A 13034-nucleotide genomic window follows, 5' to 3' on the forward strand; every position below is an offset into this window, starting at 1 on the left:
ATACGAAGAGCATGAAGCAATTGGAGTCGATACGGCTTCATTTGCAAAGTCATCTCAACGCACGCTAGGCATTTATATGAGAAATCTCTCTGGTTCTCTGCTGGTTTATATGAGCAAGTTCTCTGCTGGTATACGAAAGCTATCTTGGATACCTTTTACATTTCCCTCTGAAGTGTTTGGCTTGCCTGGGCTCCTTCCCTTACATAAACAGCCGGTTCCCGAGAGTTGTTGGTGCCAACAACGAATGCTCTTAGCTATAGGCGAATTAATTCCAAATCACAACCTAGATGCATGCTGCACGCAATTATGAAATCAGAGGATCAGAGTATGGAGTTTCAGAGCAGATAAAACTTTGTGTTGCGGAGTTCCATTTTACTCAAGAAATCTTTCGTTTTTACCTATCAAAACCGTTTGGACTTCAATTCTTTGAAAATTAAGCTGCGGTTGTTGCGTACGGAAATTTGGCTTTTGTTGTATTCGGAGAGACATGTAGCATAAGTCATTACAACTGAATGACGTACCGTTTCAAGTGTGATATGCATGTCAGTCGCGGTCGATCCGTGACTGCAGAATATTGAACTCTGAAATTGGTTCAGCTCTTTGATACACGGTGTATAACTCAGTTCTACAATAACAGGACACAATGTAAAGTTTAACGGTTTCATGGTCAGTGTTCGCTTTGAATGAGAACAATTCATCATCTGCTTTAATTGGAAGAAGTGTTTCTACACTCAATTTGATTTTGAACATCAAGAGGCGTGTCTGCCAGAAGAAAATCTTGAGGCTTACACAAAAGCAGGCCGCAATTAAACAACATGTTCAGAGCAGTGCAATAGATGACTCGATTGTTATTAGTGTTGCAAACAGTAGGCCAAGTTCAATCGTTAGATATATCAGAAAGTCGCTAATTCGTCGTCAATTGAAATTGTAAGTCGCTAAACAACAAAATAATAAGCAAACACGTATTAACAGGGTCTATTGCAAGTAACAAGATACTCACCTATTGAAGGTCCGAGAAAACCTCAAATTCTTGAGCACCCTTTGTTCTCTGTAGCTCTGGAAGTAGATGGTTGGAGTGATACAGGCGTGTATGCAGCCAAAGTTCCAATTAAACTTAATGAAGTTTTTAGAAATTAAAGCCCTGTCCAAATGGTATGCTTTTAAAAGCGTAAACAGCACAAGCCTACTATGCAATTTCGATTTCACTCTGTTCATACTTAACAATACTTCTTCCACTTCTGCGTTCGAATGAGACAGAGATACAACTGTGAAAACTAAGTTGCACAAATTGCCGAATGGGTTTGTATGCCAATCATCGAGGTATTTGCTTACTTCTGTTGAAAATTTTCTCTGTTCTTCCGTTGTAAATTACTGATAGTACGCCCTTGTTGAGCAATCTTGTCGATTTATTAAAGGAATTTTTTGAAAGTGACAGGATTGTATTTTTTTCTCAAAATTACATTTTTTTAAAGTAAGTCGCCAGATTTGTGCTAGGTGCTATTTTTAAAATTTTGTCGCCATCAGCATGAAAAGTCGTTAGATATAGCAACGTAATCGCTCAATTGGTAACACTGTTTGTCATTCTTTAGTGTTGTTTTGTAATTATTGTGTGGTATGTTCTTGTATAACTTTATACTACCGTACAAGCTTTACTCTCAGAAAAAAATTCAATTCATGATATTGATGAACGTTTGATTTCAGCTTATTTGTCATGAAAAAAAAAAATATTGCATTTAATATTAGTGAAAAGACAGAAAATAAGATGTTTAGAATACATAGGTTGATTCATTTATGTTGAGCCGAAGTCAATGTGAAAGTGTACTGCGCATCTGCAACTCTTCGCCATTAGATTGCTACGACGCAACCAGTAATGTCTCATAGTAGAGCAGTGTGATCGAACGTAGTCTGATGCTGCCGAAATTGAACGGATTCTGGGAGGAGTTCTTGTGCCCTTTTTCGACACTAAGTTCACGGCGTTACACATCGTACAAATGTGTCAAGTGCGTAATTTTCATGTTAAGTCGTGCCACTGTGAAGCATATTATACGGAAATATGCTGCACAGAGTCCTGGGCCAACCACACCGACGCGAGCAGCTAGAACCGTTTCCCACACGGGTTCATGGTTGTGGTCGGTTTCTCGTATATAGGAACAAACTGTGTCTCCGAAAGATGGAGCAAAATGTCAACTGAAATGTACCAGCATAAAATTCCAGAATTGTACCGACAAGATGTGAACCAGGCTAAACTGCACCAAGATAAGGTATCCAGCCACACGGCGAAAACATTGCTGGAATTCTGTTGTTATGTGGAACAGAAAACGGGAATTTCGGCAATTCTTTTCTTTGACATCCCTATCAAGAGTCCAGAAGTCAGCCGAATGGACTGTTGTGTTTTCGGACTCCTCAAGCGGCGTCTGTCCCATCATTGAGTCCTCATGGTAACTGGCCTGTGGAAAGCCTATAAAAAAAAGAGTGGGATGCAGTACCCGTGGTCCATTGCAACGCATCTCCTACAAGAGAAACTTCGGTGCCGGGCAATAATCGGTACAGGTGGCCTGCAGATTAAACACAATTGGTACAGGTGGCCTACAGATTAAACACAATCGGTACAGGTGGCCTGCAGATTGAACACAATCGGTACAGGTGGCCTGCAGATTAAACACAATCGGTACAGGTGGCCTGCAGATTAAACACAATCGGTACAGGTGGCCTGCAGATTAAACACAATCGGTACAGGTGGCCTGCAGATTGAACACAATCGCTACAGGTGGCCTGCAGATTGAACACAATCGCTACAGGTGGCCTGCAGATTGAACACAATCGGTACAGGTGGCCTGCAGATTGAACACAATCGGTACAGGTGGCCTGCAGATTAAACACAATCGGTACAGGTGGCCTGCAGATTAAACACAATCGGTACACGTGGCCTGCAGATTAAACACAATCGGTACACGTGGCCTGCAGATTAAACACAATCGGTACACGTGGCCTGCAGATTAAACACAATCGGTACACGTGGCCTGCAGATTAAACACAATCGGTACAGGTGGCCTGCAGATTGAACACAATCGGTACAGGTGGCCTGCAGATTAAACACAATCGGTACAGGTGGCCTGCAGATTAAACACAATCGGTACAGGTGGCCTGCAGATTAAACACAATCGGTACAGGTGGCCTGCAGATTAAACACAATCGGTAGTAAAAACATGGCACATTCAAATTCGGTTCAATATAAGTGAATCAACCTCTTTGTATTTAATTTTCATTATTTATGTTAAAACAAATTTTAATACATAATTATAAAAATAATAAAGTATAATGTGGGTTGCTCTAATTGTCGATGACCAAAATTTCGAACGCTGAACGGAGTTTTTTCCTTCGGCTATGCGGATGAAGCTGTAAAAGGTACACTGTTTCTCTACATCCTGAAGAAATAATAAGTATAATGAATGTTCGTCAGAATTGAAGGATCATACGTATTTTATGTATTCTTATCCTGCGTTCATTCTTGTTGATTAAAGCAGAGGTTCTCAATTTGTTTTTGATGCCGACATACTTTTATAGAACGCTCACGACATCATAATACACTTATATTTTTTAAAAATATTATCTCAAGCTTCTCCTAGGCCACTGAACTGATTTTGTTGATTTTTGGTACAAAAGTAGATTCTGGCCTAACTAAGGCTTTTAGCACATTTTAGGCAATAGGGGAGAAGGGGGAAGGAGATATCATGTAACAATAATCGAGAATGACCGACATTAGTGTCCAACTTATGGTTTTCGGACTCGCTGAGATGAATACTGACACACACGATGCCGTTGCCGTCAAAATTGATCCTCCATCCGTATCCTAAAGCGGATCATCATCATAGCTATTCTGCCATTATTGGTAGGTCACTTGCTGCAACTGAGAAGCTTTCCTGCTCCATGGTCTTCCACTAACCTTTTCGTCTTTACGTACGTTTTTTTTTTTTTGCTTCTGATATCGTCCATTAATTGTAGTCTCCTTCGCCCTCTCCCTCTCTTTCCTGTCACCATATCCTCTAGCACATCCCTCATAATACAGTTAGGATACACTAAAACTTATAAGGTCGTTGGCAACGCTGTATAGTGAACAGACTTCATTAAAATATGTTAATAATGTTACTTTGTAATTGCATATTTTTAGTTTATATATGAGTGAATTCATTTGTGCACATATAAAACTGCTCTGTTGTTAGGATTTATTAAACAAAGCAAAAGTATAACTATAAGAATAATGTATACATAGAAAGCTATGAAAATTGTTTACTTAAGAGCCTGTCATACTAAAAATAATACAAAATTTACCATCTTTCTTTTGCTTGTTCTTCATAAGTGAAAGGAAATAATGAAATGCAACTTACCATAATCATACATTATGTTATTCTACAACAGAAAATATGAATCTCAAGAATTTTCAGTGTGCCATCCATAGAAATTACAGTGTTGCCAGAATAACATTTCCCTCAAAATCTAAGTTAAGGCAGCGACTACAGGCACAAACTCAACTGCACTTGATTACATGTTGTTTTAGTATCCTGTGAACTACTTTTTAAATAATAGTTTTATTTAATTTGTAATAAACAAAACAGTTTTAACATACAGTTATTAAAATTAAATAATAATGTTGTTTAAATACTAGTTCACAGAATACAAAAACAACATGATACGTAATCAAATGGAGTTGAGTTCGTTCATCTAGTCACTGCTTTAACTTAGATTTTGGAGGAAATATTAATTTCTGGCAACACTGTAATTTGTATGGATGGTTACACTGAAAATTCTTGAGGTTCATATTTTCTGTTGTAGAATAATATTATCTATGATTGTGGTAAGTTGTATTTCGTTATCTCCTTTCACTTATGAAAAACAAGCAAAAGAAAAATGGTAAATTTTGTATTATTTGAGTATGTCAGGCTCTTAAGGAAGCTACAAAATCCATATTTAATATATTAGAGAGAGGGAAAAGCTACCCTTACGTAACATTCAGCGAATATCAAGCTGTTTCAGGGTTCCTCTGGCTCCCTTATCTTTCTTCTTTGGAGTAGTAACCTCAAACATGTGAATAAAGGTCAGTGTAAAGGATTATTATTATTATTATTTTTTTTTTAATGGAGATTGCAGATCAATAACAGATTTTATCATTTCATATTGTTAGTGACAATACTTCCTACGGGAAACACTTACTATCTTGTAAAATGAAAATGAAATTGTTGAGTTTAACGTCCCACGATTATGCCTGTTAGGCTGAGGGAGACGGATGATTAAAACAAGTGAATGATGATGGAAGAATTTGCAAAATGAGAAATTGGTAGGAAATTGGAATACCCCGAGAAAACTGACTAGCACGATGTTGTCCACCACAAACTTACTTTACCGGGGATCGAACTAGGGACCCCCCACACACTAGGGGTAAGCGTTCTACCACTGAGCCACCGTGAGACAGAAACTTCATGTTTTAGTTGGTAGGTAGCGGAAGATACATCGATAAAGAGATCAGAGAAACCCTGAAACAGTTCGTTGTTTTGATATCCATTTCCTGAATTTTAAGAAAAGTTTTTTTTTTTTTTCTCCTCTCTCCTCAATATTGAAATTGTTTCTTATTGACAAGGAGACTTTAAACAATAATACAGAATACCAATATAACAAGAGTGATCCTTCAATTCCTATAAAAAAAAAAAAAAAAAATCAATTGTACTTCAACAAGAAGGAAATCTTATCCCATTTCAAGATGTAGAAAAAGAAAAAGCGGTTATTTTTACATCTACACACCTGTGGGAAGGACTTGATTCAGCTTTCGAAATTATTGGTAATTAATAATCTATCATGAGAGGCAAGAAATTTAAATTAGATATTTATGATCATGTACTGTAAATATGATAAATTATTATTTTTATATTGTGTTCATTAATTCCAGTTTCCTTAGTTGCATGTATGAATATTAAAATATACAATATTTTTCATTTTCTTTCTTTTTTATAAATTTGCTTTCTAATTTCTGTTACTAATGCCGCATTGTAACATATTATGCACACTACCCATACTATTTGACACACATACATACATACACACCAACCAAACAACCAAAGCTAGCTAGCTAACGAGGTAATGCAAGCATCATTAATAATAACAGACATTAGGTGGAACAGACAATCCTTTTAACGAGACCTTAACATGAGACATTAAGTTTAACAAGCTTTGGTGAAACCAACTGTTGAAATCCATTGTACGGTATAAATTTCCTTCACATCACATTTCTTACATACTTGGGTAATTTCTTAATGCTACTGCGCAAGTCAGCTGTAGTTTGCAAGTGGATGTTTGTATTATAGAGTGAACTTTATCTTGCTTAAGTTTTAATATTGCTTGTTCGCATACGTATAAACACGATGTTTCAAAACAACACCGACAACGTTTGGGAGGTGATTCTTAACACCAAGATAAGACAAAAAATATAGACCAACCTGGGTGAACAAATGCTTCCTTTTCGGAGTTATAGGCTGCTGAAAACATAAGAAAATGAAATTTAAAAGTCCATAACTTCAAAACTATGGGACCTACCGTAGTCGGATCAAGACTTCACGTAGGAACTAGTATGTGTCCTATCTAAAAATCCGTTTCAGAATCCTGCGGTACTACTGCAACAATTTTTATAGAGGTAGTTCGTGAGAACTTCAGATTATATGCCCATAGCCAAACTCCCTCTGTAAAAATTGTTGCGTGAGTACCTTAAGATTCTGAAATATGTATTTTTCGATAGGGCACATACTAGTTCCTAAGTGAAGTCTTGACCCAACTACGGTAAGTCCCATAGTTTTGAAGCTATGAACATGAAAAAATGAATTTTAAAGGTTTTCGGCAGCCTATAACAGCGAAAGGAAGCATTTCTGCACTTAGATATACTTTTTGTCTTATCTTGGTGTCAGGAATCACCTCCCAAACGTTGTCGGTGTTGTTTTGAAACCCTGTATAATAAAATTAATAAAATTACTTTTTAGTGTGTGTGGTTTTGTTTCTTTTCTGAATCAGTTTCGATTTCACTAATTTCTGAAATCTTCATCAGTGATTCGTGGTTTTAGACGAAAAACGAATTGCTTTTTGATCATACACCTTGACTCTCTTCTTGAGCTCAGACCGCAGTGGCTCAATGGTAGAGCGTTCACCTCTGGTGCGTAAGATCCCTGGGTCGATCCCAGCTCGCGCCAAGTGGACTTTATGGTGGACAAACACCGTCTGCGTGAGTTTTCTCGGTGTTCTCCCGTTTCTTCCCACTTTCTTTATTCAACCATTTCATTCATTTCTCATTATCAGCGTGTTCATTAGCCCACACGGCATAACCGTGAGGCGTAATACTCAAATATTTCATTTCATTTCATTTTTGTTGAATTCAGATTTTATTTATTTATTTATTTTTTTTAAAGGTAGAAGTATCTGAAGAATTCTTACCTCGTCCTGTGCTGTAAGCTCAATGTTAAAAATTTTTAATCAAGTTGTTATATTTAAAATGCAACAAATTCAGGACAGCATAAGAACTCTTCAGGCATTTCAGGTATATTCAACATAAAATCCAAAGACAGGCAAGGTATGTAACACTAAAATAAATAAATAAAAAGTTTTTTTTTTTTCTTTCAAAATCCATGATCCACTGATGAACATTTCAGAAATTAGTGAGATCGAAATTGACTCGGAAATATATTAGGGTGCGGTAGTGAATTGCGCCATTTTAAAAACATTATTAAGAGGAAATGGCGAAATTTATTTGTGTGTAACAAGTTGGAATACAAACTAGACTTGAAAGCATCTGATTATCACCAAACACAAAACAATGTTGCACAAAAAAAAAGTTACTGTCCAAAAATGACATCTTGCAGATGACCATCCAGTAAGTTCCTTCTTAAGATCATCTATTACTCTTTGCAGCATATCTACAGTATTTCTTATAACTTCTTCCTGAATGTGACGTTTCAGTTCTAGAGTGGTGTGGGGTGTAAAAGCTATTAAGATTTGGGATTTCAGATACCCCCAAAGAAAAAGATCATATGCTGAAAGATCGGATGATCTGGCCGACCATGGGATATTTCCAAATCTAGAGAAAAATAGTTTGGAAACAGGTTCTTCAAAATTGCCATGGAAGCACGTGCGGTTTGGCCCCATCAAGATAGACGTAAGAAAACTGTCTGATAAAAAAAAAAGGTGATAATTTTCTTTTTGGTTCAATATTGTTTTATTTATTTTGTGCAATACTGTATTCTGTTTGGTGACTTACATTCACAAATAAGTAAATGCGTTGATGTCTATTTCGTATTACAAGTTGGTATACCCAAATAAGTTTAATCATTTGCTCTTAATAGTGTTTTAGAAGTAATCCGATTTACTGCCGTACCCTAGTTGGGAGTTACATAAATGTGTTACAATATTTTAGAAACAGATTCCTCACATGGAAATAAGAAAAAAATAATAATATGGACCTATGCTCAAAAATGGATAGTTTCGGAGTTATAGGGTGACAAAAACGTGTGATAAGTGAGCTTTAAAAGTTCATAGCTCCACTACTATGAGACCTATCGTAATCGGGTCAAGATATCACTGAGAATCTGGTATGAATTATCCAAATAACCATGTTTAATAATGCTCTAGTACTTGCACACCAATTTTTAGAGAGGTAGTTGGAGAGTGATCAAGTACTCCCAAACCGCCTCTCTAAAAATGATTGAGGAAGTACCGGAGGTTCTGAAAGATGGATTTTTGGATAGTTCACATATCAGTTCCTCAATGATGTCTTGACTCGACTACGATAGATCCCATCCTACTGCACGTTTTTGTCACTTGTTTTTAAAGTTCACTTACTGCACGTTTTTGTCACCCTATAACTCCGAAACTATCCACTTTTGAGCACTGGTCCATACGAACTTTTTTTTTTTTTTCTTATTTTGATGTGAGAAAATATTGAGACACATTTATATAATACCCTGTATGTAATATGCACTAAAAAGTAACTGTATCACTTTTATTATACTTTACATTGCTTTTGTATAACATCATTGCTTATTTTAATAAACCTTGTAAAATTTAGATATTGAAAACAGCTTTCCTTCTCTTCTTTGGACTAATCTACTCTTTCCTTGCATGTAGCATGTGATCATCGCTTTCATAGCATGCTTCTTAACTGCTTTTTTCTCTATTTTTTTTCGCTTTTCTCCCCATTTCCCTTTCATATATTACCATCTGAAGACCATTTCGAATGTCCTCCAGGTCAGCCGTCACTGCAGTCGCGTGGCATCCGTATGGAACCTACTTAGTCAGCGTGGACCGAGGAAAGAAGGTGATTGTTTGGGGTGATGTGTGACTACTACCACAGGAGATGTGTGCCTGCCTAGTTGCAGTAGGGAAAAAAGCTGCAACAAAAAGTGCAATTTATTACCAATTACATTACTTTTTTTTTCCACGACCGTAAAGTGATTCAGAACATGACTTTAGGTGACTGTGTATGTATTTCTGTTGCTACTCTTCCAATGGAAGGAATATTATTGTATCTCGCTGTCGTTACAATGAAAACATTCCTCTTTATACAATCGAGGAATATGTCATTTAAGTTTCTTTCTACTGTGCGAAATGTATGAATGTTTCTATGTTTTCTAGTATTCTTGTGTTTGTTAATTTAGGAACATTTGTGGTTGTGGTGCAGTTATCACTAATATTTCGTTCTGAGACTTATTTGACAATATTGTTTGGACTAGATTATTAAAATTATCAATTTATATTTATTTTTATTGTTTTGTTATTTGTTACATTTGGAACAGTACACTTGTTAAGTTCCTTCTGGCGTTATTTATATCATGATAAAATATAATCTGTTTCAGTTCCAAATTATGGAGATAATATAAACTACTAGAAATGTCCTTTCCTATGTCGCAGTTTTGATGTGTGTGTGCTGTCGATTGTAGCTTTCGATTCGAGATGTCCTCTTCCAAGATGGCGTACTCCGCAAGTTTTAGTCAGCATATAAATAATGGTTGGGATCCCTTAGTTGGGAGCTCTCTAATTTGTAATACGAAACCATAGGCAACGCTGTGTGTAAGAAATGTGTAAACTTTACAAAAAAAATTACCGTAGAGTTTGAACAATACCAAATGCTACGAGCCTTTACGTTATTCGCTCTACCATACTAAATTGGAAATTATTATTTTTAATGGTAAATCGTAGCGCCTGTGATTTTTAACAAACAAATTCCACGAAAAGAAAAATATATACTATATTCAAAATATAAATTTTCAATTTGGTAGAACCGTCTGCTAAAGTTAACGCGAACCCATTCACAAACATACTCTTTTTGTACATAATATCAAAAAATAACGTGCGACTCGTGTGAGAGATAGGCCTATTGTTCCTTTTAACAGTGAATGAGGATTATTTTATGCAGTAATTGTCATCATTACCAATTTTTAACGTAGGCAAAGTAGGCCTACTCCCTCCACAACCAAACAGTTGCCTTGCCAAGGTGTCACAGACCACTTGTACGTTACATAATTTTGGCAAAATTTCCAACAACTCATAAACATATAGTTCAATAAATAAGCAAACTTAATAATAGTTTGACAATTCTCTAGGTAGTACTCTTTACGAGGCTTTCGACAGTGTAAATACAATGCATATGCCTATTCACCCAATGTTATTACAAATACACAACCACATGATATTATTGACTGTTACACGGTAAAAAGAAGAAAGAAAATGACTTACCTTTGACATATTACGAAATTTCAAAGAACGGTGATTTTTTTTTTTTTTTTTCGTCGCACAATTTTTCCTAGAAGCACAGACAATCAAAAATAAAACAGACAAATTACTATGGAGCCTTACGTGGAAAACACTTCTTTATCCTCTTCCAATATGGCGGATCGATTCGATATATGCGAGTTCAATACCGTCAAAGATCTCGCATCAGGGTATTTCTAGTAGTTTACATTATCTCAGTGTTTTAAATGTATAAGTTTATAACAAGTGTACTACATGAGCTGTGAAATGAAATTCCACATTAGAACCCAAAAGTATTTACAAGTCACAAAGTTTTTTTTTTCGAATATTGTTAAATATTTTAGGCATATTACTGTGCCTATATTTTGCCTTAAAACTCTAGCAGTGGCGGGGAAGAAAGATATATATGTGTATGAATGTATATCTGTATGGTGAGATTTTGTTAAATTCAAAATGATCTATACAAACTCTGAATACTTTATAGTTCAATAAAAGCTCTACTTAACATCCAAGTGTTATGTTTTATTTTTTGTTCCTATACTCATTAGTGCTTCATCTTTTGCTGTTCTGTTCTATTTCCGAAGTTTGTTTCAACTAGTCTGAATTAATTTGCCAAATTACAGCGTTTCATATTTAAAATTATAGGATATACAATCAAGTACTAAACAGTTACACAATAACGTCAACTCTGCAATTCTCACTTTATTGCACAGCACTGTAAATACAAGTACTCTCTTATAGGTAGATCACATTTACAATAATAACTTATTCACATATACTTCTGATCTCCATCTGTATACACAATTTTTCGTAACTCTCGACTATATTTATTTTTCTTAACTTCTCTATTACTCATAAATCTATTCCTTTCACATCAGCTACACAGACATAACGAAAAACTACATACATAATTTTTAGTCGAATTAAAAAAAAAAAAAAAAAAATTGTTGTTCTCAATTCAACCGTTTATAAATGTTCTCGTTGTGTTCACGTAGGTGCACAGATTTTGATTTCTGGTTTCTGTTTGAAAGAATATACTTTCCCGGTGGTCCCATATAATTTTCATTAGAATATCGATGATTTTGAAGTTTTGCTGGTGTCTACTATTAATCCAATGTTCTCGGGATTGCTGCCAGAATGAATATTGCTGTGCTGAGCTTTCATTACCATACAGCGGTAACATCTTCAGAGCTATGTTACCGCTGTATGGTAATGAAAGCTCAGCACAGCAACATTTACTCTGGCAGCAATCCCGAGAACATTAGATTAATTCTTTAGAATCTGATAGTAATCTTTGGAGCTAAAGTATGAAACATCTCAACAGATGCTGGGTTAATTACAGCAAAGTAACATGCTTATAGGCAACCATACCTTCGTTAGAGTGATTGTGGTTGCATGGCATCCCAGGGGTGGTACTGCAAAGTTTGAAAACACTTTCATAGTATATTATACTGACTGTTGTTTGTAACATTTTAAACAAGTGGGGTGCGTATAGATTTTTTTTAAAGCTTTATAATTATCATACTCCGTCTTTATCTCGGCCTCTACCCTATTTATCAATATATATATATATGACTCAATTGTAAAACATTTCGTACTAAACTTTTTTTTCTTGTAATCGACAAAAAATATTGATTCTATTCTGTTGCAGTTCTCTCAAAATATTCTTGAAACGATGAACTGTAGCTTTTCTGAAAACTCTTCCACTGAAATATTCGAATATAAGTATTTGTTGGATACTAGTCTTCTCTCGATACAGATGTTTTGAAGAAAAACTACTTTCTCCTTTTAATAGCAACGTTTATTGAATTTTCCGCATTTGCAGCATTAGTAGTATTCTTCAGGTACATATTAACTCGCGAACGAAACCATGATGTGTCCTCTTATAATTTCAGGATTCAGACTCCAATTCTGATATTGATTTTTTCGATTTTTCATCACTAAGTTAGTTTTCCCTGACTCTCGACACCGCGATCATCATTTATGGTTAGGTTTAGAAAAAAAATATAATTTTGTAATCCGCCTTCACCATCTTCATATTTTTATTACTAATAAGCTTACTTACTATAAATACTTTATTGTCAGTTCTTGTATTTAGAATACAATAAAACACTAGTATCAAACAAGTGTTTGATCTCAGAGAGATATCTTTAAGATCTCAGAATTGTAAATACTCATAGACAAGCAAAAATACGTGTATGCTCCACCCTTCGTTATGTATGCTCAGGAGTGAGATCGTTGGGGACATCAACTGTACA

The 13034-nt window shown here is 35.5% G+C and overlaps 1 protein-coding gene across 3 annotated transcripts in view; it reads left to right on the plus strand.

Annotated features, from left to right (window-relative positions):
• Positions 1 to 11288, plus strand: part of LOC145684458 (autophagy-related protein 16-1-like) — a 483875-nt gene extending 472587 nt beyond the window's left edge. For 2 of the 3 annotated variants that reach the window (XM_081756872.1, XM_081756871.1), the window contains one exon: positions 9253 to 11288. In XM_081756872.1, the coding sequence (XP_081612998.1) occupies positions 9253 to 9367 (115 nt within the window). In that variant the 3' untranslated portion in view covers positions 9368 to 11288. The remainder of the gene's footprint in view (positions 1 to 9252) is intronic. The other variant, XM_081756873.1, reaches the window with a different exon arrangement.
• The last annotated feature ends 1746 nt before the right edge of the window (positions 11289 to 13034 follow it).

The sequence above is a fragment of the Thermobia domestica genome, chromosome 4 (genome assembly GCF_964235325.1).
Source record: "Thermobia domestica chromosome 4, izTheDome1.hap1.1, whole genome shotgun sequence".
In the NCBI taxonomy this organism is placed as follows: Eukaryota; Metazoa; Arthropoda; class Insecta; order Zygentoma; family Lepismatidae; genus Thermobia; species Thermobia domestica.